Source organism: Neoarius graeffei, chromosome 15, assembly GCF_027579695.1.
Source record: "Neoarius graeffei isolate fNeoGra1 chromosome 15, fNeoGra1.pri, whole genome shotgun sequence".
Taxonomy (NCBI): Eukaryota; Metazoa; Chordata; class Actinopteri; order Siluriformes; family Ariidae; genus Neoarius; species Neoarius graeffei.
In genome coordinates this window covers 77,134,772-77,157,606 of record NC_083583.1, presented here as the reverse complement: position 1 = coordinate 77,157,606, position 22,835 = coordinate 77,134,772, and the positions used below count along the sequence as shown (strand labels likewise).

The window sequence follows — 22,835 nt, the reverse complement described above, 5'->3', positions numbered from 1 at the left end:
CAAACAGAGTCGCTGATATTGTCACTGCCAAAAGGAGCTGCATCACCCCAGAACACGTCAATGAGCTCCTTTTCCTCAACAAGAATCTCTCTCTTAAGTGACACAGTTTAAGTTTACTGTCTTCGTTTTGTTAATATTAATACTTTTGTTAATATTTTTAATATTTTTTCACTTAAACAATGCAATTTGCTGCAACGTTCATTTGCACTTTTTACATTTGCACTTTTATTTGCACTTTTTTAATTACAGGAAGATAAGACAGTTTTGTTTACAGTTATGTGTGAAATGTCAAATTTACAAAATAAAGACATGCATTTTGCAACGTATTGTATGGAGATATTTTCATTATTTAAGAGCAGATTGAATTGATTCAGATTGAATCGAATCGTGATTAATCAATTTAAAACCCTAAGAATTGAAATCGAATCGATCTAGGAAATTGACTGTGATACCCAGCCCTAGTAAGGAGGATGTCCAGTTTGGGAACCTCAGAATTGCATCTCTGCTCTTTGCAGATGATGTGGTTCTGTTGGCTTCTTCAGACCGTGATCTTCAGCAAGCACTGGGACGGTTTGCAGCCGAGAGTGAAGCAGCTGGGATGAGAGTCAGCACCTCCAAGTCTGAGGCCATGGTGTTCTGCTGGAAAACGGTGGAGTGTTTCCTCCAGGTTGGGAGTGAGTTGCTGCCCCAAGTGAAGTTCAAGTATCTCGGGGTCTTGTTGTGATGGTAAAATAGAACATGAGATGGACAGGCAGATTGGGGCAGCGTCAGGAGTAATTTGGGCATTGTTCCAGTCTGTTGTAGTGAAGAGGGAGCTGAGCCAGAAGGCAAAGCTTTTGATTTACCAGTCGAGCTATGTTCCAACCCTCACTTAGGGTCATGAGCTTTGGGTAGTGACTGAAAGGATGAGATTGCGGATACAGGCGGCTGAAATGAGCTTTCTCCGTAGGGTGGCTGGGCTCACCCTTAGGGTGAGGAGCTTAGGCATCCGGAGGGATCTTGGAGTAGAGCTGCTGCTCCTTCGTGTTGAAAGGAGTCAGCTGAGGTGGTTCAGGCATCTGATTAGGCTGCATCCTGGGCACCTTCCTTTGGAGGTTTTACGAGTATGTCCAACTGGGAAGACACCTCGGGGTAGACCCAGAACATGCTGGAGAGATTATATATCTCATCTGGCCTGGGAGCACCTTAGGATCCCCAGGAGGAACTGGAAAGCATTGCTGGGGAAAGGGACACCTGGAATACCCTGTTTAGCCTGCTGCCACCATGACCTGACTTCAGATAAGTGGAAGATGATGGATGGATGGTTTCTCTGATCATTCACAAGACAGCTGTTGATATAAGCATGATTAAACTACCTTGCCCACAGTATTATTGGCACATTAATGTAAAACTGTTACTTGATAGTGTTTTGTGAAAAGTTTATTTTATTTTGGAATAACTGGAAACAGAAAAAAATGTATTTGAGAATCTGAGTCAATGGTGGGAAGTGGGGAAAACTCAGATAAAAGTATTTTTTGCCAGAACTATACTGCATGTACTACTGTGAACATAAAAGTGACTATTCAGAGGTTGGAGAAGATTTTGTATTTTGAAAGCAACCTAAAAAATCAAAATGCTCTGGAGGTGGGTAGGGTACTGCGGGAGAAGAGGCAAGATTTGGGTTTCTTTCTTTGGGAGCGGGTAAAGAGGGCTCTGGTTAGAGCCAGAATGGCTGCAGTGACTGACATGGACGCCCCTAGTGCTTTCTTTTTTAAACTTGAACAGAAGGCCGCACAACAGAAACAAATGTTGCGTTTTCGTCGATCTGATGGGTCATTGACAACGGATCCAGTTGAAATGAGGAAGCTTGCAGTGTCCTTCTACTCTATACTCTACACAGCTGGTGACTGTGAAGAAGCTCAACAGCTCAACTTTTTCAGGGACTACCAGAGCTCAGCCCAAGGCAGATGGAGACCCTAGATACCAACATCACCTTCAAAGAACTCACACAAGCTGTTCAGCAGCAATCAGCAGGACATGCACCTGGAATAGATGGACTGCCAGCTGAGTTCTACAAGCACTTCTGGGGAGTGCTAAGGGAGGACTATCACAATGTGATGAAGGACTGTGTGAGGAGGGAGTTGCTGCCTAGTAGCAGCCAATGTGCTATTCTGTCACTGCTGCCAAAGAAAGGAGACTTGGGGTTTACTCTCCTTTGCCTGGACTAATAAGATTTTAGCAAATTGTCTGCCAAATTGAAAGTTTTTTGAGCATTCTTGTTCAAAAGGATCAGTCATACTGTGTGCCTGGTCGGTCTATTATGGACATTTTTTTTAAATTAGAGACATTATAGACATTGGAATTATGGGAAATTATAATGTGGGTCTTCTTTCACTAGATCAGGAAAAAGCTTTTCATCAAGTTGGACATGACTACCTTTTTAATGTGCTTGAAAGATTTGGGTTTGGGAAGACTTTTATTTCATGGGTTAAACTCCTGTACTCTGATGCTTCAGTCATGGTGAAGGTGGGAGGTGGACTGAGCTGTCTGGTCCCAGTACAGAGGGGCATTAGACAGGGCTGCCCACTCTCTGGACAGCTGTATAGCCTTGCCAGTGATCCTCTCCTCAATAGGCTGAGGAGAGAACTCATTGGTTTTAGTACACCAGGTGACCCCACGGGGGAAAAATGTACGTTGCCTGCATATGTGGATGATGTTACAGTTTTTATTACGAAGCAGAAAGATGCATCAGGACTTGATGCCAGCTTGGCTATATATGAGAGAATGTCCTCGGCTAAAGTTAATTGGGAAGAGAGTGAGGTACTTCATAGGTAGGTGGGAGAATATTGGGCCACCATGAATACCAGGGGGCTTACAATGGGGAAGGGATGGGATGAAGTTCTTGGGTGTGATTTTAGGGACGGAAGAATTTAGAAAAAAGAATTGGGAAGGAATGTTGGAGAAGGTAGTTGCCACACTGTCGAAATGGAATTAAATATTCTCAGTTGTCCTACAGGGGGAAGGTCCTGGTGATAAACAACCTGGCTGCCTCCACCTTATGGGACAGGCTTATCATCCTGGAACCACCTGTGGACTTCATATGCACAATTCAGAGGAGACTGGTTAACTTTTTTTGGTCGGGCCAACACTGGACGAGGGCACCAGTGCTTTATTTACCAATACAAGAAGGGGGGCAGAGCCTGATTGACGTATACAGCCGGATCGCCACTGCAGGCAGTGCAGAGGCTGCTGTACAATGAAGATGCAATATGGACAAAAACAGCAGGCACCTTCCTAAGGAAGGTCACGAGCCTTGGCTACACCTGGCAGCTGTTCCTGTTGAACACAAAGTAGATGGAGTTGGGGAGCCTTCCCAACTTCTACCAATCAATGCTGCGAACATGGCAGCAGGTGTTTACTGTTCACAGGGGCCTTTCTCAGCCAGAGAAGGGGATTTTCAGAGAGCCTCTGTTTTACAATCCATGGCTTCTGTCAAGACTGCTAAACTCAACAAGTGTACAGATAACTCTGTGGAGAAGCAGGTGCATAACACTGACCCAGCTGAAAGAAGACGATGGGTGGAGATCTGTGGCGTTCTTACAAAACGTCACTGGCCTGCGGTCCCCTCACCTAGTAAAAAAGTTTATCGATGAGCTCCAAGACGTGCTGCCTGAGAGCTGCATAGAAGCCTTAAGGAGGACTGGGATGCAGATGAGGGAGCACGACTATAATTGCCCACCCTTCACCATTTCAGCAGCTGTGGAACAGCCACAAGAATAGGATGGGGATATGCTCCTCTCCTTTCAAACTCTGGTGCTGGGAAGCTTCGACAGTCTATCGAAGACTGCAATCTATACTGTTTGTGTCAAAGTGACTCACCAGGCAGCACTGAGAGGGCTGAAGGCCTCTGGGTGGTCAGATTTGTTTGGACCAGACTTCTCCATAAAAGGACGCTGGTGAGCCCTGTACAAACCCTCCATACTGCTGACCTGCAGTGGAGAGTGATTTGCAGGGCCGTAGTTACAAACAGGTACGTGGCACACCCTGAATCCTGCAGTAGCAAGGAAGTGTCCTTTTTGTGGTCAAGATGAAGATATCGAGCACTTGTTCTTGAACTGTAGTCGATTAAGGAATTTGTTTAGATTGTTGAAGGTGTGGTTTAGGGACCTGGGGGGGAGTTTTCACTCGGTGTTTATGGGGGACGTAAATATAGTGTTGCCAAGAAGAGGAAAGTTTGTTTACTGAATTTCTTATCAGGTTTGGCAAAAATGGCCATCTGGAAAACCAGAAAAAATAATAACCTTGGGACTGGTATAACGGACGTGGTGGGCATGGCGAAGGGGATGTTGGGGGCATGGCTGAGGCTCAAATATTCATATTATGTTTTGATTACTGATGTTCCAAAGTTCTGTACAATATGGGGAATAATGGAGGCCCTTTGTCGGGTAAATGACGATGGTCAGCTGATTTTTAATTTCTAATGGGTGGTGGTGACTTTGCTTTTTATTATTTACTGTTTTTCTAGCTTAAAAATGTTTTTGTCTTACTATTTAAGCAAAATGTATGGAAGAATTGTTTTTATGATTGTTTTTGTCTTGGTTTTTATTGTGTTTTAGTTCTATTTTATACTTGGGTGTTTGTCCCTTTTTAGGATCTTTTAGAAGCAGTGTAATTTATTAATTTGTCAAATTATTTGCACATTGTTATTTTAGCGACATTTATATATTGTTTTTGGAGAAGAGCAGTTTTCAATGATTGAATAAAGGGGGCATAAAAATAAAAAATCTGTCTCTCTCTACTTCTGCCCTCTCTTCCCCCTTCTCTCTCTCTCTCTCTCTCTCTCTCTCTCTGTGTACAGGTGCTGCTGGTAGGAGGAGAAAATTTCACACTCATTGGGAAGCCTCTTCTCAGGTTTGTGTATTTATTTAAATTAACCTGAATATTGGGCTCACGGGAAACTCTACATTTTATATATTATAAGTTTTCACATCATTGCAGTTTTAATAAAACCTTTTTATTCTGAAAGTTTAAACACTTGAAATGTAACTTGTTTCTTCGACAGATTGATGCCCATATATGAATCTGTCCCAACATAAATTACACATTTAAAAAATAAGAACTAAATAATAAATCAACAAATAATAAAGTTTGGAGGTTTAATAGGTTTAAAGGCTGAGAAGATATTTTACAGCTAAGTCTATTAGCACCTGAACAGAAACGATGCCTCGTTTAAGTAAATCAGTTCAGCCCTGCAATGACCTGGCGACTTGTCCAGGGTGTACCCCGCCTCTTGCCCGTAGTCAGCTGGGATAGGCTCCAGCTTGCCTGTGACCCTGTAGAACAGGATAAGTGGCTACAGATGATGGATGGATGGAGGGGTTCCAGTGTTTTGTTGTTTTGCAGTGTTTTAGTCCGGTGTCGCTCTGTAGCACGACTCTTTACATCGCTGTTGATGTCTCTCCATGACGGGCCTCAGTTCTCAGCTTTAAGTTGATTTTCTTCACACTCGTGTGTGCTCATCAGTAAAAGTGCAAAGCGTGTTCCTGATACGACACTCTTAGTGATGGCCTTAAAAGTCCATAACAGGTCAAGTGCAGCTGGGAGCGTGAAGTAAGCAATCAGGGTACAGTCTGAAAGACAGAAGTGGAAGTTATTTTGACTCACGACTTCACCAATAATATATAATTAATAACGGAGTGCTAAATCTTCCATCAGTGAGGCGTTTGTTTACAACTTACAGCCGTTTCTTTAGTCATAATTGAATAATGAGTTTTATTTGTTTTAATTTATGGGTTTGTGTTGGCTCACTGTTTATTTTTTAATATAATTTAATCCTTTAATTATAGCCATTAAAATAAAATGAAAGGCTTTCTGTAAGTTGCTCTGCTCCGTGCTGTAAATGTAATATTTTTTTTAAATAATTTATAAAAATACAGTAACTGAACACAAATGATGTGATTTGAAGTCATTCAAGTTGACGTTTACGTCAGTTATTCTTCTTGTACATAAATTTACACACACAGGAGCACGAGTAGGATATGAACGTTTTTTCAAACTTACAGGATTTTCATGAACACTGTGTTGCTCATGTAAACTAATGTAAATCATTCATTATCCAGCTTGCTTGTTAATTATTATCACAGTCTGCAATACTCATAACACACAAACCTGCCAAGTCCTAGTGAATGTTCTGAAAGGAACCGTTTGTACATTTGCCTAAATTAATGCTGGTCTTAAATTAATCCCTGGGTCATGATTAGATTGGTGAGAGGAGAAATGTGATTGTAAGGAACATCACCACTGATATGTGTTAGTGTCATTGTTATGAGCTCATTGTGCTCAGTGTAGGATAATGTAGGGCTGCAGTTAAACTCTGCATCCAAAAGCAGATTGTAAAAACAAATAGTTAATTTTGTACTCGTTCGCTGAACAGATGAAGGGTTTCTGTTTGAAATGTCTTGTGCTGCATAACTGTATGAATATTTCAGCATGAGCCTCGGTGTGCTGCACAAAAAGCCTCTGTTCCTTCAGTTCTCACACTGTGTGTGTGTGTGCGTGCTGTTTTCACACCTAGGCGTGATCTAGTCCGAGTCCAGGCCACCGTCATTGAGAAGACCGAGTCGTGGCCGATGGTACACATGGTGTTCTGGAAGAGACACCGGTTCCAGAAGAAGAGAAGTGAGTCGGGTTTAAGATTCAGGGATTGATTTCTCAGGCTGTTTGCCCTCCAGGTTTGAAAGGGCCTTAATGGATGGGGCTCATATCGACTCGCTGCTCAGCTGCATGCATATTTTATAACTCGCTCGTAACAGGGTCTGTGAGAGCTGAAGCTGAAAGCACGGCTTTGAGACGTTTATCTGATCATCCTGTGTGAGCTCACTGACCAGATTAACTCCTTCTGTATAAACGGCACAATAACTGCCTGCGTCACTCCCTTCTGTTGGACTGATTTAATTTATGAGTGAGCCACCACTCACGAACAATGGCTCTGTCCTCTCATGTTATCCATATATCAGTGTCAAGGTGTGTCTGAGACTCCGCCTGCTCCCAAAGGAATTCTGACTCATCTTGCAGTTATATTATTAGTTATATATTAGTCTGCAGTATTTTTCAATAAACTTAAAGGTGCATTAGGTGATTTTTTTTTTTTAATAAAAATTCCATCTAAGTCGCACATGCTAAAAAACAATTAGTTAAGCTGCATCATTACCAAAGCTTTATTATGTTACAGAGAAACCCTGTTTTGGAAAATGGACTTCCGGTCCAGAATACTCGTTTCTGTGTTTTTAGACCAAACGGTTCTAGCTGCCCATCGAGAGGAACTAACCCCTGGGAATCCCCCTTGAGAACTATGCACCTTTCTTCAAGGGCTTACACTACCATTCAAAAGTTTGGGGTCACCCAGACAGTTTTGTGTTTTCCATGAAAAGTCACACTTTTATTTCCCACCATAAGTTGTAAAATGAATAGAAAATATAGTCGAGACATTTTTCTGGCCATTTTGAGCATTTAATCGACCCCACAAATGTGATGCTCCAGAAACTCAATCTGCTCAAAGGAAGGTCAGTTTTATAGCTTCTCTAAAGAGCTCAACTGTTTTCAGCTGTGCTAACATGATTGTACAAGGGTTTTCTAATCATCCATTAGCCTTCTGAGGCAATGAGCAAACACATTGTACCATTAGAACACTGGAGTGAGAGTTGCTGGAAATGGGCCTCTATACACCTATGGAGATACTGCACCAAAAACCAGACATTTGCAGCTAGAATAGTCATTTAGCACATTAGCAATGTATAGAGTGGATTTCTGATTAGTTTAAAGTGATCTTCATTGAAAAGAACAGTGCTTTTCTTTCAAAAATAAGCACATTTCAGAGTGACCCCAAACTTTTGAACGGTAGTGTATATCTCTGTTTGCATTCGCACCACCAGCAGGAATGCTGAAGTGACATTAGCAGGAAATTCTGGTGAAGATTTATATATTCCTCTAAGACATGTGAAAATCATGCTGTATTTCCTCCATCGGATATACCTTGTATCTCAACACTAACATAAAGAGCTGTTTTTTACACAGGTTTTTAAAAATGGTGGTTGCTGGTGCTCCATTGGCTTGTGCTTGACCAATCAGTGTACACTTACATCACTCATGGTTCCTCTTGTGCTGGGAGAGAACCTACTCTGAAGTAGGAGCTAAAAAGTCCCTCAAAACAGCATTCTAAGAACTACGATCATCCTAAGTTCCTGCAGTGTGGACACGCAAAAAGGAGTTCTAAGAACTATGAAAAAAATTTCCTCTGGTTTGAAAGTGGGTCACCTAAGAATCTGGGGGCGGAGTTTCATGAACGTGGGTGTGAATCATTATTTAAATGTCGAACCCACCTTACCATTAGAGACAGGGGGTGGGGGGTGAAGTGTAATCTTACCTAATGTATCTTTAAGTTGACTTTTATCCAAAGTTATAAACCCTCTAGCGCATCCCGTCCACTCCCCCATGTTAATCAGCGTGGTCTTTCTTTGTCCTATGAGCTTCATATCTGACTCCCTGAGAAGAAAAGTGCTTGCATTTTTTTTATTTGAAGTGTTTATGCCAACAATAGGACGGTTACTGTGAATATTCAGAGCAGAGCGTATCTGTACGTCCGTCGGTGTAAGAATCTGATTGATTGGGTCTTCGTACCGAGGGGTGGGGCTTATGTAAAATAGCCATAGTGTAATGCGTTCAACATCGGCCCAGGTGCCAGGATTCATCCCATAAGTTTAACCTCTCTATAGAAGAGTTTATGAAATGTCTGTAAAGTTTTTTCTTGATTCATCTAAAAATTCATATTACAAAGTACACTGATCTTTTGTTGATCTGTGATTTAATCTATCACACACCGTAGATAGTAACCTGTTACTGACTTGGGCCTGGTGGTACTTATGTAAGAGACTTGGAGCGGCTACAAGACTTTGTTTTGCAGACTTGGCTCTTATCATTGTCAGCGAGGCTCTCGGTTCTGTCTCGGAGAAAGGCCCGAATTCCTCGGCATGCGCACGCCAGTGACGTGCTAAATTTAGTTTGCCGATTTGTTTAAAGTAAACAGGAAAATTATCTCGGCACAGGCAGGAAAAATGATTTGCAGTGTTTTCTGAGTTCTACAAACTTTCATGAGGAAAGGACCTACGTCTCAGAAGCAGTGTGAGAGATTCCTGACCATCTCGAGACTCAGCTCTCCGGTATTTGTGTGTACGTGACGCCTCGCTCAGACAGGTCCATATTTGGCGTGTGCTGATAATGAGTTGTATAACATACTGCCATAATTAATACACATCACATGATCTGGTCCAATAACGCAAAATAGTAACCATACATTACAATATTCTCATCACCTGAGTGGAGCTGGTGCTGAGTGATACCAGACAGTGCGCTGAGGAAGAAGTCTTTAAGACGTCTTCCACGGATATTTTTCAGCACCGTGATGTCCTTTTGTCTTTTCACAGACAACTCGATCGTCTGGGGTGAGCGTGTGGTGATTTAGACGTGCTGCAGTTAACATGCTGTACTGCTATGATGATGTTACAGTGTAGAACACACGCACACACTGCCCCTCTGAGAGCTGCTGTGAAAATCAGATTTTTCTTTGCGTCTCTGTGCAGTTATCGTGCAGCCGCAGACAGTGCTTCGGATCAACTCCATCGAGGTGTCGCCCGCACTCCTTTGACCCCACCTCGTCCTTCTAATGAGGATTCATCTGTGTTCATCAAATCTTTCGAGTGTAATGAAGCTTGAACGTATCTTTTGTTTGTAACAACTGTCATTTAATTTAATAAAAGTCCTGCTGTGGGGAAAATGTGCTGCTTCTGACATGATTTATTTTGGTTGAGTCAGGAGGGGTGTGTGTGTGTGTGTGTGTGTGTGTGTTTGTTTATGGGAACCAAATGATTTGTTGTTGGGAAATTTAGCTGGCCCCAAGACACTTTTTTTTTTTTAATTTGTAAACGATGGTCTTTGTTTTTATATCTTTGTGGGGACCAGATACATTTGCTCCCCTCCAACGATGGGACTACACTGAGTGCAGAATTATTAGGCAAGTGAGTATTTTGACCACAGCATCCTTTTAATGCATGTTGTCCCACTCCAAGCTGTTTAGGCTTGTAAGCCTACTACCAATTAAGTATATCAGGTGCTGTGCATCTGTGTAATGAGAGGGGGTGTGGTCTAATGACATCAACACCCTATATCAGGTGTGCATAATTATTAGGCAACCTCTTTTCCTCTGGCAAAATGGGTCAGAAGAGAGATCTGACAGACTTTGAAAAGTCTAAAATTGTGAGATGTCTTGCAGACGGATGCAGCACTCTTGAAATTGAGATGTTGAAACGTGATCACCAAACAATCAAGCGTTTCATTGCAAATAGTCAACAGGGTCGAAAGAAGCATGTGGGAAAAAAAAAGGCACAAAATAACTGCACATGATCTGCGGAAAATCAAGCGTGAAGCTAACAAGCAGCCATTAGCATCCAGTTCTGCCATATTCCAGAGTTGCAACATTCCTGGAGTGTCAAAGAGTACAAGGAGTGCAATACTGAGGGACATGGCCAAGGTAAGGAAGGCTGAAAAACGACCACCACTGAGTAAGGCACACAAGATAAAACGTCAAGACTGGGCCAAGAAATATCTTAAGACTGATTTTTCTAAGGTGCTGTGGTCTGATGAGATGAGAGTGACTCTTGATGGGCCGGATGGATGGGCCTGTGGCTGGATCAGTAATGGGCACAGAGCTCCACTCCGACTCAGACGCCAGCAAGGTGGAGGTGGAGTACTGCTATGGGCTGGTATCATCAAAGACGAGCTTGTTGGACCTTTTCGAGTTGAGGATGGACTCAAACTCAACTCCCAGATCTACTGCCAGTTCCTGGAAGAAACCTTCTTCAAGCAGTGGTATAGGAAAAAGTCAGCATCTTTCAAGAAGAACATGATTTTCATGCAGGATAATGCTCCATCTCATGCGTCCAAATACTCCACTGCGTGGCTAGCCAGTAAAGGCCTGAAAGGTGAAAAAATAATGACATGGCCCCCTTGTTCACCTGACCTAAACCCCATAGAGAACCTGTGGTCCATTATAAAACATGAGGTCTACAAAGAGGGAAAACAGTACACCTCTCTGAACAGCGTCTGGGAGGCCGTGGTTGCTGCTGCACACAATGTTGGTCGTGAACAGATAAAGAAATTGACAATCTATGGATGGAAGGCTTTTGAGTGTCCTCATGAAGAAGGGTGGCTATATTGGTCACTGATTTGTTTTTGTTTTGTGTTTGAATGTCAGATATGTTTATTTGCAAATCTGGAGTTGTCATATCAGTGTACCTGGTGAAAATAAATAAGTGAAATGGCTACATATTTGGTTTTTATTAAGTTGCCTTATAATTCTGCACAGTGAAAGTTACCTGAACACATACATATTCTCCTAAAATGGCCAAAACTAAAAACGCCCCACTCTAACTTCCATACATATTCAGCTTTGATATTTATGAGTCTTTTTGGTTGATTGAGAACATAGTTGTTCAATAATAAAACTAATCCTCAAAAATACAACTTGCCTAATAATTCTGCACTCAGTGTAGCTGAGTTTTTGGCTTTGTCAGGACATTAAGACTCCGTTCAGACTGCACCCTGAAACGACCCATATCCGATTTTTTTTGCCCATATGCGACCTGTATCCGATTGGTTATTGACAGTCTGAATGACACAGATCCGATTTTTTTCATATGCGACCCAGGCCGCTTGGATATGTGGTCCTAAATCCGATGCATATCCGATATTTTCACATGCGACTGCAGTCTGACCGGACAGGTCGCATTCATGCGACCTACACGTCATCAACAAGAGACAAACGTCACTATTCTGCGTTGGCTAATCCCGCCTCTTTGGTGGAAAACAACAACATTTGTACAGTTTTCAGAATTTAAATAGACTTTTATAGAATTGATCAAGCTAATGGTGGATTTGGTCGGGACCTGGATGTTGATCTGTTAGCCTGATTAAATAAAACAGTTTCTATAACTGATTTATAACTTAAACCATCCTGGATTACAAGATTATAAGATTGTTCTGGAAATTTCCAGTAATTTGACACCTTCGGTCTCATTAGTCTGCTGCCCACATTAATCAGATTATTGTGTGAGTTCCGCCGCCGCCACAAAAACCACATCGCCAGGTCTCGCCTCGTCTCCATAGCAAACTGCACTGGTGTTTCTGCACCTTGAGCCAGCGCTGAGAGAAGCTGCAGAATTCAGCTGGCTATAAACAATCTAAATAAATATTTATAAAAATGTAGAAAAAGTTTATTAATATGACGAAATAAATATGTGCAAATTATTAAGCCTGAATTAAGAGTTTGGTAATACAGCGGCCGTATCCCAAATGACTGCCTACTGAAGCTCGAGTGCACTATATAGAGTTTAAAAATCCATTACTTCCTAGTAACATGTAGTGCACTTATATAGAAATTAGAGAGACGTTTAGGAGTCAACCCTCGTTACCAGGCTACACGTTTTCATTTCAGTTCAGAAACAAAAACACACACGAGACCTCACACTTTAACACTAACCAGATAATTAAACAAACAAACAAAAAAAAAGAAATCATTAAACTTGAAGAGTGCGCTTTTTTTTGTTTACGTATTAGGTAGATGTGCTTATTACGTGTCAATTTGCGCATGCGGGACACTTTTGGGTCGTTTTCCGTTCATATTGGAGATCGCATACAAGTCTCATATAACTGGTAATGTGAACAGCCTAACAAAAAAATCGGATTTCACAACAAATCGGATATGGGTCGTTTCAGGTTGCAGTCTGAACGTAGTGTTAGCTGGTCCACATGAGGAAAATAATCCTCATTATGGGAGTTTAGTTTTAGGGTAAGGGGTGTGGTTTAGTTTAGGGTAGGGGTGGGGTTGGTTTTAGGGTTCAGGCTGGGATGTGGTTTAGTTTAGGGTAAGGGGTGGGGTTTAGGGTTCAGGTTGGGATGCGGTTTAGTTTAGGGTAAGGGGTGGGGTTTAGTTTAGGGTAAGGGGTGGGGTTTAGGGTTCAGGTTGGGATGCGGTTTAGTTTAGGGTAAGGGGTGGGGTTTAGGGTTCAGGTTGGGATGCGGTTTAGTTTAGGGTAAGGGGTGGGGTTTATGGTTCGGGTTGGAATGTGGTTTAGTTTAGGGTAAGGGGTGGGGTTTAGGGTTCAGGTTGGGATGTGGTTTTAGTTTAGGGTAAGGGGTGGGGTTTAGTTTTAGGGTAAGGGGTGGGGTTTAGTTTTAGGGTTTAGTTTAGGGCACGGGTGTCCAAACTGATCCATAAAGGGCCGTGTGGCTGCAGGTTTTCATTCCAGCCATGCAGCAGCACACCTGATTTGGCTTATTCAATCTACTGACACACCCACCCTTTCATCAAGGGTGGGTGTGGCTGCAAGTATTTGACTGTGTGAAGACAGTTCAGTTGATTGAATGAGCCAAGTCAGGTGTGCTGCTGCATGGCTGGAATGAAAACCTGCAGCCACACGGCCCTTTATGGATCAGTTTGGACACCCCTGGTTTAGGGTAAGGGGTGGGGTTTATGGTTCAGGTTGGGATGTGGTTTAGTTTAGGGTAAGGGGTGGGGTTTAGGGTTCAGGTTGGGATGTGGTTTAGTTTAGGGTAAGGGGTGGGGTTTAGGGTTCAGGTTGGGATGTGGTTTAGCTTAGGGTAAGGGGTGGGGTTTAGGGTTCAGGTTGGGATGTGGTTTAGTTTAGGGTAAGGGGTGGGGTTTAGGGTTCAGGTTGGGATGTGGTTTAGTTTAGGGTAAGGGGTGGGGTTTAGTGTTCAGGTTGGGATGTGGTTTAGTTTAGGGTAAGGGGTGGGGTTTAGGGTTCAGGTTGGGATGTGGTTTAGTTTAGGGTAAGGGGTGGGGTTTAGGGTTCAGGTTGGGATGTGGTTTAGTTTAGGGTAAGGGGTGGGGTTTTGTGTTCAGGTTGGGATGTGGTTTAGTTTAGGATAAGGGGTGGGGTTTAGGGTTCAGGTTGGGATGTGGTTTAGTTTAGGGTAAGGGGTGGGGTTTAGTTTAGGGTAAGGGGTGGGGTTTAGGGTTCAGTTTGGGATGTGGTTTAGTTTCGGGTAAGGGGTGGGGTTTATGGTTTGGGTTGGAATGTGGTTTAATTTTAGGGTAAGGGGTGGGGTTTAGTTTTAGGGTTTAGTTTAGGGTAAGGGGTGGGGTTTAGTTTTAGGGTTCAGGTTAGGATGTGGTTTAGTTTAGAGTAAGGGGTGGGGTTTAGTTTTAGGGTTCAGGTTGGGATGTGGTTTAGTTTAGAGTAAGGGGTGGGGTTTAGGGTTCGGGTTGGGATGTGGTTTAGCTTAGGGTAAGGGGTGGGGTTTAGGGTTCGGGTTGGGATGTGGTTTAGCTTAGGGTAAGGGGTGGGGTTTAGGGTTCAGGTTGGGATGTGGTTTAGTTTAGGGTAAGGGGTGGGGTTTATGGTTTGGGTTGGAATGTGGTTTAGTTTTAGGGTAAGGGGTGGGGTTTAGTTTTAGGGTTTAGTTTAGGGTAGGGGTGGAGTTTAGTTTTAGGGTTCAGGTTAGGATGTGGTTTAGTTTAGAGTAAGGGGTGGGGTTTAGTTTTAGGGTTCAGGTTGGGATGTGGTTTAGTTTAGGGTAAGGGGTGGGGTTTAGGGTTCAGGTTGGGATGTGGTTTAGTTTAGGGTAAAGTGTGGGGTTTAGTTGTGATGGTTAAGGTGACGGGTGTGGTAAGGGGCTTGGGAATGTATGATGTCAATGAGGGTCCCCACAATGATAGAAGTACCAGTGTAGTGGGGTGTGTGTGTGTAGTGGTGGTGCTGTGTGTATAGTGGGGTGTGTGTGTGTGTGTATAGTGGTGTGTGTGTAGTGGGGTGGTGTGTGTGTGTGTATAGTGGTGTGTGTGTAGTGGTGGTGGTGTGTGTGTGTGTGTGTAGTGGTGTGTTTAGTGGGGTGTGTAGTGGGGTGTGTGTGTGTGTAATGGTGTGTGTGTGAGAGAGAGAGAGAGAGAGAGACCCGGGAGCTGAGGCTCTGTGTCGCGCGCTGGGTTCGGGGCGGTGTGTGTGTAATTGTCCTGCTGCTCTTCAGTTTGTTCCGGTTTCCGCTGCAGTGTTTCTGATCCTCAACACATTTCACTAAAATGTCCTCGAATGTTCTCGCTTTATCGCGAACTTTGCGCAGAACCGGCAGCTTCCCTTCTGCCAGAACAGTCCGGATTGTGATCCTGGGACAAGGTGCAGTCGGAAAAACAGGTAACAGCCTCGCTTACGGGCATTAAAACATACTATATTATTATTATTATTATTATTATTATTATTATTATTATAACGCACGAGTTATATTAACCGGACTCAAATACCAATAACATCAACTGTGAGTATCTGCGCACTCATACCGTCTGTGCGCACTCTGTGTTTATATTTACTGAGTCATCCTTGCACCGTTTTGCACCAAAAGATTAAGTGAGTTATGAAGGCTGTGTGTTGAATAAGCTGAAGCTGTTTGTGCTCCCTGATGTCCAGCTGATGTGGGTTTTGTTCCAGCTCTGGCTGTGCGCTTCATCACCCGGAGGTTTATCGGTGAATATGACCCGACCCTGGGTAGGTGTGCTCTTCACCTTTCACTCGCACCCTTCAACACGGAAACCCGCCTTTCACTCGCACCCTTCAACGCGGAAACCCGCCTTTCACTCGCACCCTTCAACGCGGAAACCCGCCTCTCACTCGCACCCTTCAACGCGGAAACCCGCCTCTCACTCGCACCCTTCAACGCGGAAACCCGCCTCTCACTCGCACCCTTCAACGCCGAAACCCGCCTCTCACTCGCACCCTTCAACGCGGAAACCCGCCTCTCACTCGCACCCTTCAACGCGGAAACCCGCCTCTCACTCGCACCCTTCAACGCCGAAACCCGCCTCTCACTCGCACCCTTCAACGCGGAAACCCGCCTCTCACTCGCACCCTTCAACGCGGAAACCCGCCTCTCACTCGCACCCTTCAACGCGGAAACCCGCCTCTCACTCGCACCCTTCAACGCGGAAACCCGCCTCTCACTCGCACCCTTCAACGCGGAAACCCGCCTCTCACTCGCACCCTTCAACGCGGAAACCCGCCTCTCACTCGCACCCTTCAACGCGGAAACCCGCCTCTCACTCGCACCCTTCAACGCGGAAACCCGCCTCTCACTCGCACCCTTCAACGCGGAAACCCGCCTCTCACTCGCACCCTTCAACGCGGAAACCCGCCTCTCACTCGCACCCTTCAACGCGGAAACCCGCCTCTCACTCGCACCCTTCAACGCGGAAACCCGCCTCTCACTCGCACCCTTCAACGCGGAAACCCGCCTCTCACTCGCACCCTTCAACGCGGAAACCCGCCTCTCACTCGCACCCTTCAACGCGGAAACCCGCCTCTCACTCGCACCCTTCAACGCGGAAACCCGCCTCTCACTCGCACCCTTCAACGCGGAAACCCGCCTTTCACTTGCACCCAAGTCGCTTCATTATTCACTCTTCATGTCTTGTTAAATAACGCTGCAGTGACACCATGTGGCCACGAGGCGTCGCTGTTTACCAACTTAATGACACGTTGTCATGGCAGTGATTCTGCGGCAATTCACTCTGAACACAGTCACTGCTTTTATGTAAATTAATAACCACTGGGGGGAAAAATCTAAATCACTGTTTTCACTTACTGGACGCTACATTAGCCGAGTATTTAACCCCAGGTGTCTGCAGTAGGACTTTACTCAGCGTACATGTCCATCTTTTTTGATAGACCGTACACAGTGCCTTCTTCATCCTCTAACCTTCACAGTGTTACTTTCTGTAAGTTGTAGATTTGGGTTGGTGGACTGTTTCTTAACCCAGCAGTAACTCCGAGGTGTTTTAGCCCAGAAACCTGCCTCCATCTTCACACATGACTGTGTGTGTTTTATTGCTGCGCTAAAATGTTCCACAAACATCAGCACAACATGAAGTCACTTCCCAAGGATGGAGATGAGCAGCTGGCAAAATGTGGATCGCAACAGAAGGACTACAGATTTATACCAACAAAGGAAACTGTAATATAATAGATTCAACGATTTAGTTTCCTTAATGCAGCAGAACACTTAAGGATGAGCAGTTTTGTGACATCAAAGGATAGCATATTTCAGAAAAATGATTGTAAAGCAGCAATTCTGTAAATGGATAACAAACAGGATGGGATTTGAACTGGGGAAATGTTCCAGGTGCTCAGGTCTATAAAACATTTTAGATGCCTTTTAATCATGACAGGTCATATTTTAGAAAGTTATTACTTTGGGCTGAAAACTGAGCACTGTGATTTAAATTGAATTTTAGTTTTAACTTACAGCTCAGGAATTAAGTGATGAATAACATGACGTGTTTATAACAGAGACCATCTACAGACACGAGGTGGCTATTGGGGGTGAAGCTGTGAACTTTGAGATCCTCGATACTGCAGGACAGGTGAGAAACATGATGGACAAAAGCCACTCTATTCTGTTTGGGATGCAGGGATCCAAAATGGTGCAGGTTCAACTCCAATATGAATCACCAGCATGAGCTCAGTAATGTAGGCATATAAAGAACGTGTTTTTGAACACTGACATATTTTTCATTATACAGGGTGTTTTTAAAAAATTTGATACTATTTGAGATGTAAATATCCCAGAAACTAGACTATGGTCTAGGCAAATGAAACTGGACAGGCTTAATGTTGAGCAATAATTTGAATGAGAAATTCAAGGATATGTGGATTCCATGAACGATTTCACAAATTTTCAATATTCAAGAACCCACTCAACTGTCTCTTCCAATGCTGGTGGTCATCCAGATCCTTTTGCCCTGCACACACAGCCTTCCTTTTTGAACTTTTTGTGCCATGTCTAAATCTGCATTGCAGTTGGTGCAATTTTAGAGAATTCTCTCATAAATGCACACTGTACAGTCTTGTTCGACTGTGTTCGAGCGTACTCTAACACACAAAATGCCTTTTCTTTTCCAGTGAATGGCATTTCTGTACCTAAAAAGATAAAAACAAAAAAAATCTCATCTCATTATCTGTAGCCGCTTTATCCTGTTCTACAGGGTCGCAGGCGAGCTGGAGCCTATCCCAGCTGACTATGGGTGAAAGGCGGGGTTCACCCTGGACAAGTCGCCAGGTCATCACAGGGCTGACACATAGACACAGACAACCATTCACACTCACATTCACACCTACGCTCAATTTAGAGTCACCAGTTAACCTAACCTGCATGTCTTTGGACTGTGGGGGAAACCGGAGCACCCGGAGGAAACCCACGCGGACACGGGGAGAACATGCAAACTCCACACAGAAAGGCCCTCGCCGGCCACGGGGCTCGAACCCGGACCTTCTTGCTGTGAGGCGACAGCGCTAACCACTACACCACCGTGCCACCCAAAAACAAAAAAATATTAAACATAAAATTTTGACCTGTTTTCACACTTGCTGTTAAAATTTGAGGTCAATTGAACGAGAATTTGAAAAGTTATTAGATTGTGAAATTGTATAAATTTTTTTGAAACACCCTGTACACTCAGCAGCCACTTTAATAGGAATTTGTTGTTGATTCTAAGATCCCTGTTCTTGGCTGCAGGAGTGGAACCCAGTGTGTTTTTCTGTTTTCTGTTGCATGCTGAGATGCTTTTCTGCTCACCATGGTTGTAAAGAGTGATTATATGAGTTACTATATCCTTCCTGGCAGCTCAAACCAATCTGTCCATTTCCCTCTGACCCTCTCTTATCAACAAGGTGTTTGTTTGCACCCACAGAACTGTCGCTCACTCACTCAGTGTTTTTTGTTTTCTGCACCATTCTGTGTAAACTCTAGAGACTGTTGTGTGTGAAAACCCCAGGAGATCAGCAGCTTCTGAAATACTCAAACCGGTCCATCTGGCTCAAACCAACACCCATACCACAGTGAAAAAAAGTCACACTTTGAGATCAGAGTGTTTCCCATTCTGAGGTTTGAACATTGTGAACATTAACTGAAGCTTGTGATTTGTATCTGTGTGATTTGATGCATCGTGCTGCTGTCGAGGGATCGTCTGATTACAGAACAGCAGGCGTATGGGTGTTCCTAATAATGTGGCCAGTGAGTGGCCTTTTTTCGGTTTGTTGAAAATGTGTAATAACTCTTTCCATGTGATGCCAAATCCTTAAAGTATTCACACCCCGGCAGCTTCTACAGACTTTATAGGTAATTTTAATACATTTTATTTTAAAAAATTAACTAACTCTTTAGGCCTTTAACGTACACATAATAACAATGACAAAACATTTTTTAGAATTTTTTTTGCAAATTAATTAAAAATCAAAAATGAGAAATCTCATTTAGATAAGTATACAGTCCCTTTATTCAGTACTTTTGGAGAAGTTCTTTTGGTCACAATTACCAGGTCCACTATACTCTCCATTCCAAATCCTGTTGTTCTTCCCCACATGGGCGGTAAAGTCACCAAACAAGAGGATTGTGTCACACTTGGGAATTTAGCGAAGTGATTCATCTGACTGATAGAAGCAGTCCTTAGCTTCATTCTCAAGAAGTGTGACACAACTTTTCTTGGTTGAGGGACATCAGCCTTTCCCTGATTCCTAATGGTATTTCAGTCAGTCTTGCAAGGATTGTGTTCTTGACTGCCATGAAAATGTGCCATTCTTTACAAAAGAAGGTTTAACCCATTGCTTCCAAGTCGAGGGAAGGCTGCACATTCCCAGTTGCCAGATTGAAATGTATTGTCTTCTTATTTTGATTGTCAAATGTCTTGATTATGTTAAATGATTTTAAGCCTGGGTTTGAGTGGACAATGTTACCTGAACATGGCCCTGTCCCACTAGGAGGTGAGCAGTGTGGTCCCTAAATATGGCTGCACAGGGGTCTGCTAAAAGCAGCTGGTATCCAATGCCAACTGCTAGTGACTGTACACTTTGTGCCAATAACATGCAGGAGCCTCCAGTTCATTGAAACCCAGCCCCTGTGGCTACACACCTAATCACCATTTTGAAGATTAGCTCCAGATGTTTGTCACCAGGCCGAAGTGGAGCCCTGTGCATGTTCTCCAGGAGCACCTCATGACTGTCAGAGGATGGTTCTCTGGCAAGGGATTAGTCCATTTGTCATGTTGGAACCGATTTGGACTTCTTAGTTCCAGTGAATGGAAATTATACTGGCAGCACGGTGGTGTAGTGGTTATCACTCTCGCCTCACAGCAAGAAGGTTCTGGGTTTGAGCCCAGTGGCAGACAGGGGCCTTTCTGTGTGGAGTTTGCATGTTCTCCCCGTGTCTGTGTGGGTTTCCTCCGGGTGCTCCGGTTTCCCCCACAGTCCAAAGACATGCAGGTTAGGTTAACTGGTGACTCTAAATTGACTGTAGGTGTGAATGTGAGTGTGAATAGTGAATAGTTTGTCTCTATATGTCAGCCCTGTGACGATCTGGCGACTTGTCCAGGGTGTACCTCGCCTCTCACCCATAGTCAGCTGGGATAGGCTCCAGCTTGCCCATCACCCTGCATAGGATAAGCGGTTACAGATAATGGATGGATGGAAATTATACTGCTACAACCTTTGGTCATATAGTGTAACTACTGGTACCTCAGTTGCTTGAGGACCACCTGTACATTGCTTTTATTCTTTGGGTGTTGTCCCCTAGACTTGTGTGCTCTCAGGCTAACCACATGGGGCTGATGCTAGGCTGCGTCCACACTAGGGGCCTGCATATCACTTCTGGAGACCACTGTAGCTCCGAGATCCTTTGCCAAGTTATCACTGAGCCACCAGTTACCATGTGTGGCCACAAGGAGGCCTGATGAGAACCTTGTTGAGGGAGAGGCTTTGTCTTGGCAAGGAAAGTTTTGCACACTATCCTTGTTCACTACATGATCAGCATCACTGCAATACATGCATTGCATCAATCTAGGCACATTTCAAAAGCTGTAAAATAGTAAAACCGTAGAAATCCGGTACATAGTAACCCGATTATTATTCCCGTTGTGTTCCCATGCAGGAGGAAGACGCACTGCTGATGGAAGAGAAAATTAAATGGGCTGACGGCTTCCTCGTCGTTTACTCCGTCACTGACCGCTGCAGTTTCGATGAAGTCATGCGCTTGTGCTTCCTCGTGAATCACATCCACAGCAGAAGAAGTTGTCCTGATCCTCCACCAGTCATCATTGTGGCGAATAAAAAAGACCTGGAGTTTGACAGGATGGTGTCGGTGGAGGAGGGCGAGAGTTTATCACACGGCCTCAAACTTCCTCTGCGTGAGATTTCAGTTCGTGACGGTTGGGAGGAAACAGCCGCTGTGTTTCATGCGCTCTACACAGACATAGTGCAGCAAATGGACAAATCGCCTCCTTCCTTCCGAAGACGTGGCGTCTCCAGACTGATGGAGAAAATTCCCAGAATTCACTCCAACGCGGCTCTGGGATCCACAGGCCGTAGTTTCAGCTTCAGTTCATTCAGAGACCTGCTGCCCGACTGAGAAATGGGAAGCTTGGTCCAAAAAAAAGATGTTTTTCATTAATGTCTTTTCATTGTACGTGCTGTAGGCTAAAAAAGGAACTCTGCAAACTCTGCTTTCTTGATTTTGGACATAAAAGGACTGATACACTGGAGGTGTTAAACATCAAAGTTAAAAACATTTCAATGATGAAAATGTGTTTATTCTATAAAACAGATTGCATTAATGATGTAACTGTTAAAGCAGGAAGGTTAATATGATGGACGGCACTAAAATAGAAGTTATACAGTTAATGATTCTATTAAACTAGAACCTACTCACCTCACATTCACTGGACAATATTCAGAAACACATCTTTTGTTAATGACTAATTCTGACTTTAGTGCCTTGAGGAACATTTCTGTATGTTCTGAGCTCTGGTGCATGTTTCTGCTCTTTTCAGCTTTCACACTCGTATGTAGTGATTTGGACTGCTTGGTTTAGGTGTATTAGGAGCTGGGATGGAGCACAAATTTAGACACTGCTGCCTTAGCACCTGGTTTGGGAAACACTTGTGTTTTGAGGAACATCGTTATCTTGGGCACCAAAATATAACTGCTTTTATAAATGATCAGTCATAAAAAGGCTTTGGGGAAAAGAAAAACAGCATGACATCCATTATTTCAGTCACAGAAATGTTAATGCCTAAAATGTTGAGTGAGTAAATAAATAACTGTTGATAGTCTTTCCAAAGGCATCAGAATGAGTGTTGTATTGCAGCAAGGCTGAACCTCACACCAAAAATTGTCCCACCATCAAAATGAACATTTAATTAGCATTGTTGAGGTAGGAGATCATCGCTGCAAGTTAATGCAAGGTATAAACAGGGCTGTGGGGGGGACGGACACTCTTCAAGGCTTCTTTAAGGATTCATTGTGTGTTCTAAAGGGTTCTATGTCAAACTGTTAAGGGTTCCCCTGGATGGAGTAACCAAAGAACCCTTAAAGGTAAAAGCATAATATTGAATACACGTTTTGTAAAAGCCATATAATTGGCAACGTATTCTGGTCTGTGAGACGTCTTAGATTCATGTCTTTTAATCAGGTCGTTACTTTGGAGCCTTGAGGAACATATCTGCATGCTTTTAGCTCTTTGTGTCAAAAAAATACACAAGTATTATTTGAGTTTGGACATGGAAGTGAAAGGACAGAATTCTGATCTGATACACTGGCAGGTTGTGTGATGCAGCATCGCTAAGTAGCACATGTTTACTGAACTGAAATAAAATGGTGTGATGTTATAATGTTGTTCAAAGCCATGACTCATCACTGAAGAGGAATAGACGAAGCTATCTGTTCTGCTTTTATCATCAGTCATATGAA

The 22,835-nt window shown here is 43.6% G+C and overlaps 2 protein-coding genes across 4 annotated transcripts in view; both read left to right on the top strand.

The window, feature by feature from the left end:
• Window positions 1–9,810, top strand: part of mrpl21 (mitochondrial ribosomal protein L21) — a 36,246-nt gene extending 26,436 nt beyond the window's left edge. For all 3 annotated transcript variants that reach the window (XM_060941877.1, XM_060941878.1, XM_060941879.1), the window contains exons 5-7: window positions 4,838–4,890; window positions 6,554–6,657; window positions 9,615–9,810. In XM_060941877.1, coding sequence (XP_060797860.1) covers window positions 4,838–4,890; window positions 6,554–6,657; window positions 9,615–9,679 — 222 coding nt within the window. In that variant the 3' untranslated portion in view covers window positions 9,680–9,810. The remainder of the gene's footprint in view (window positions 1–4,837; window positions 4,891–6,553; window positions 6,658–9,614) is intronic.
• A 5,109-nt stretch (window positions 9,811–14,919) lies between these two features.
• LOC132898972 (ras-related and estrogen-regulated growth inhibitor-like) lies at window positions 14,920–22,206 on the top strand. Its single transcript, XM_060940634.1, has 4 exons — window positions 14,920–15,242; window positions 15,534–15,590; window positions 17,388–17,461; window positions 21,019–22,206. Exons 1-4 carry the CDS (start codon window positions 15,131–15,133, stop codon window positions 21,493–21,495), a joined length of 720 nt encoding a protein of 239 aa, XP_060796617.1. The 5' UTR covers window positions 14,920–15,130; the 3' UTR covers window positions 21,496–22,206.
• Window positions 22,207–22,835: the final 629 nt, after the last annotated feature.

Bases quoted from the DNA above. Each gene is read 5' to 3' on its own strand.
- LOC132898972 (XM_060940634.1), top strand. From the start codon at position 15,131: ATGTCCTCGAATGTTCTCGCTTTATCGCGAACTTTGCGCAGAACCGGC. The intron at 15,591-17,387 runs GTAGGTGTGCTC...TGTTTATAACAG, and splicing joins TGAATATGACCCGACCCTGG to AGACCATCTACAGACACGAG. The intron at 17,462-21,018 runs GTGAGAAACATG...GTTCCCATGCAG, and splicing joins TCCTCGATACTGCAGGACAG to GAGGAAGACGCACTGCTGAT.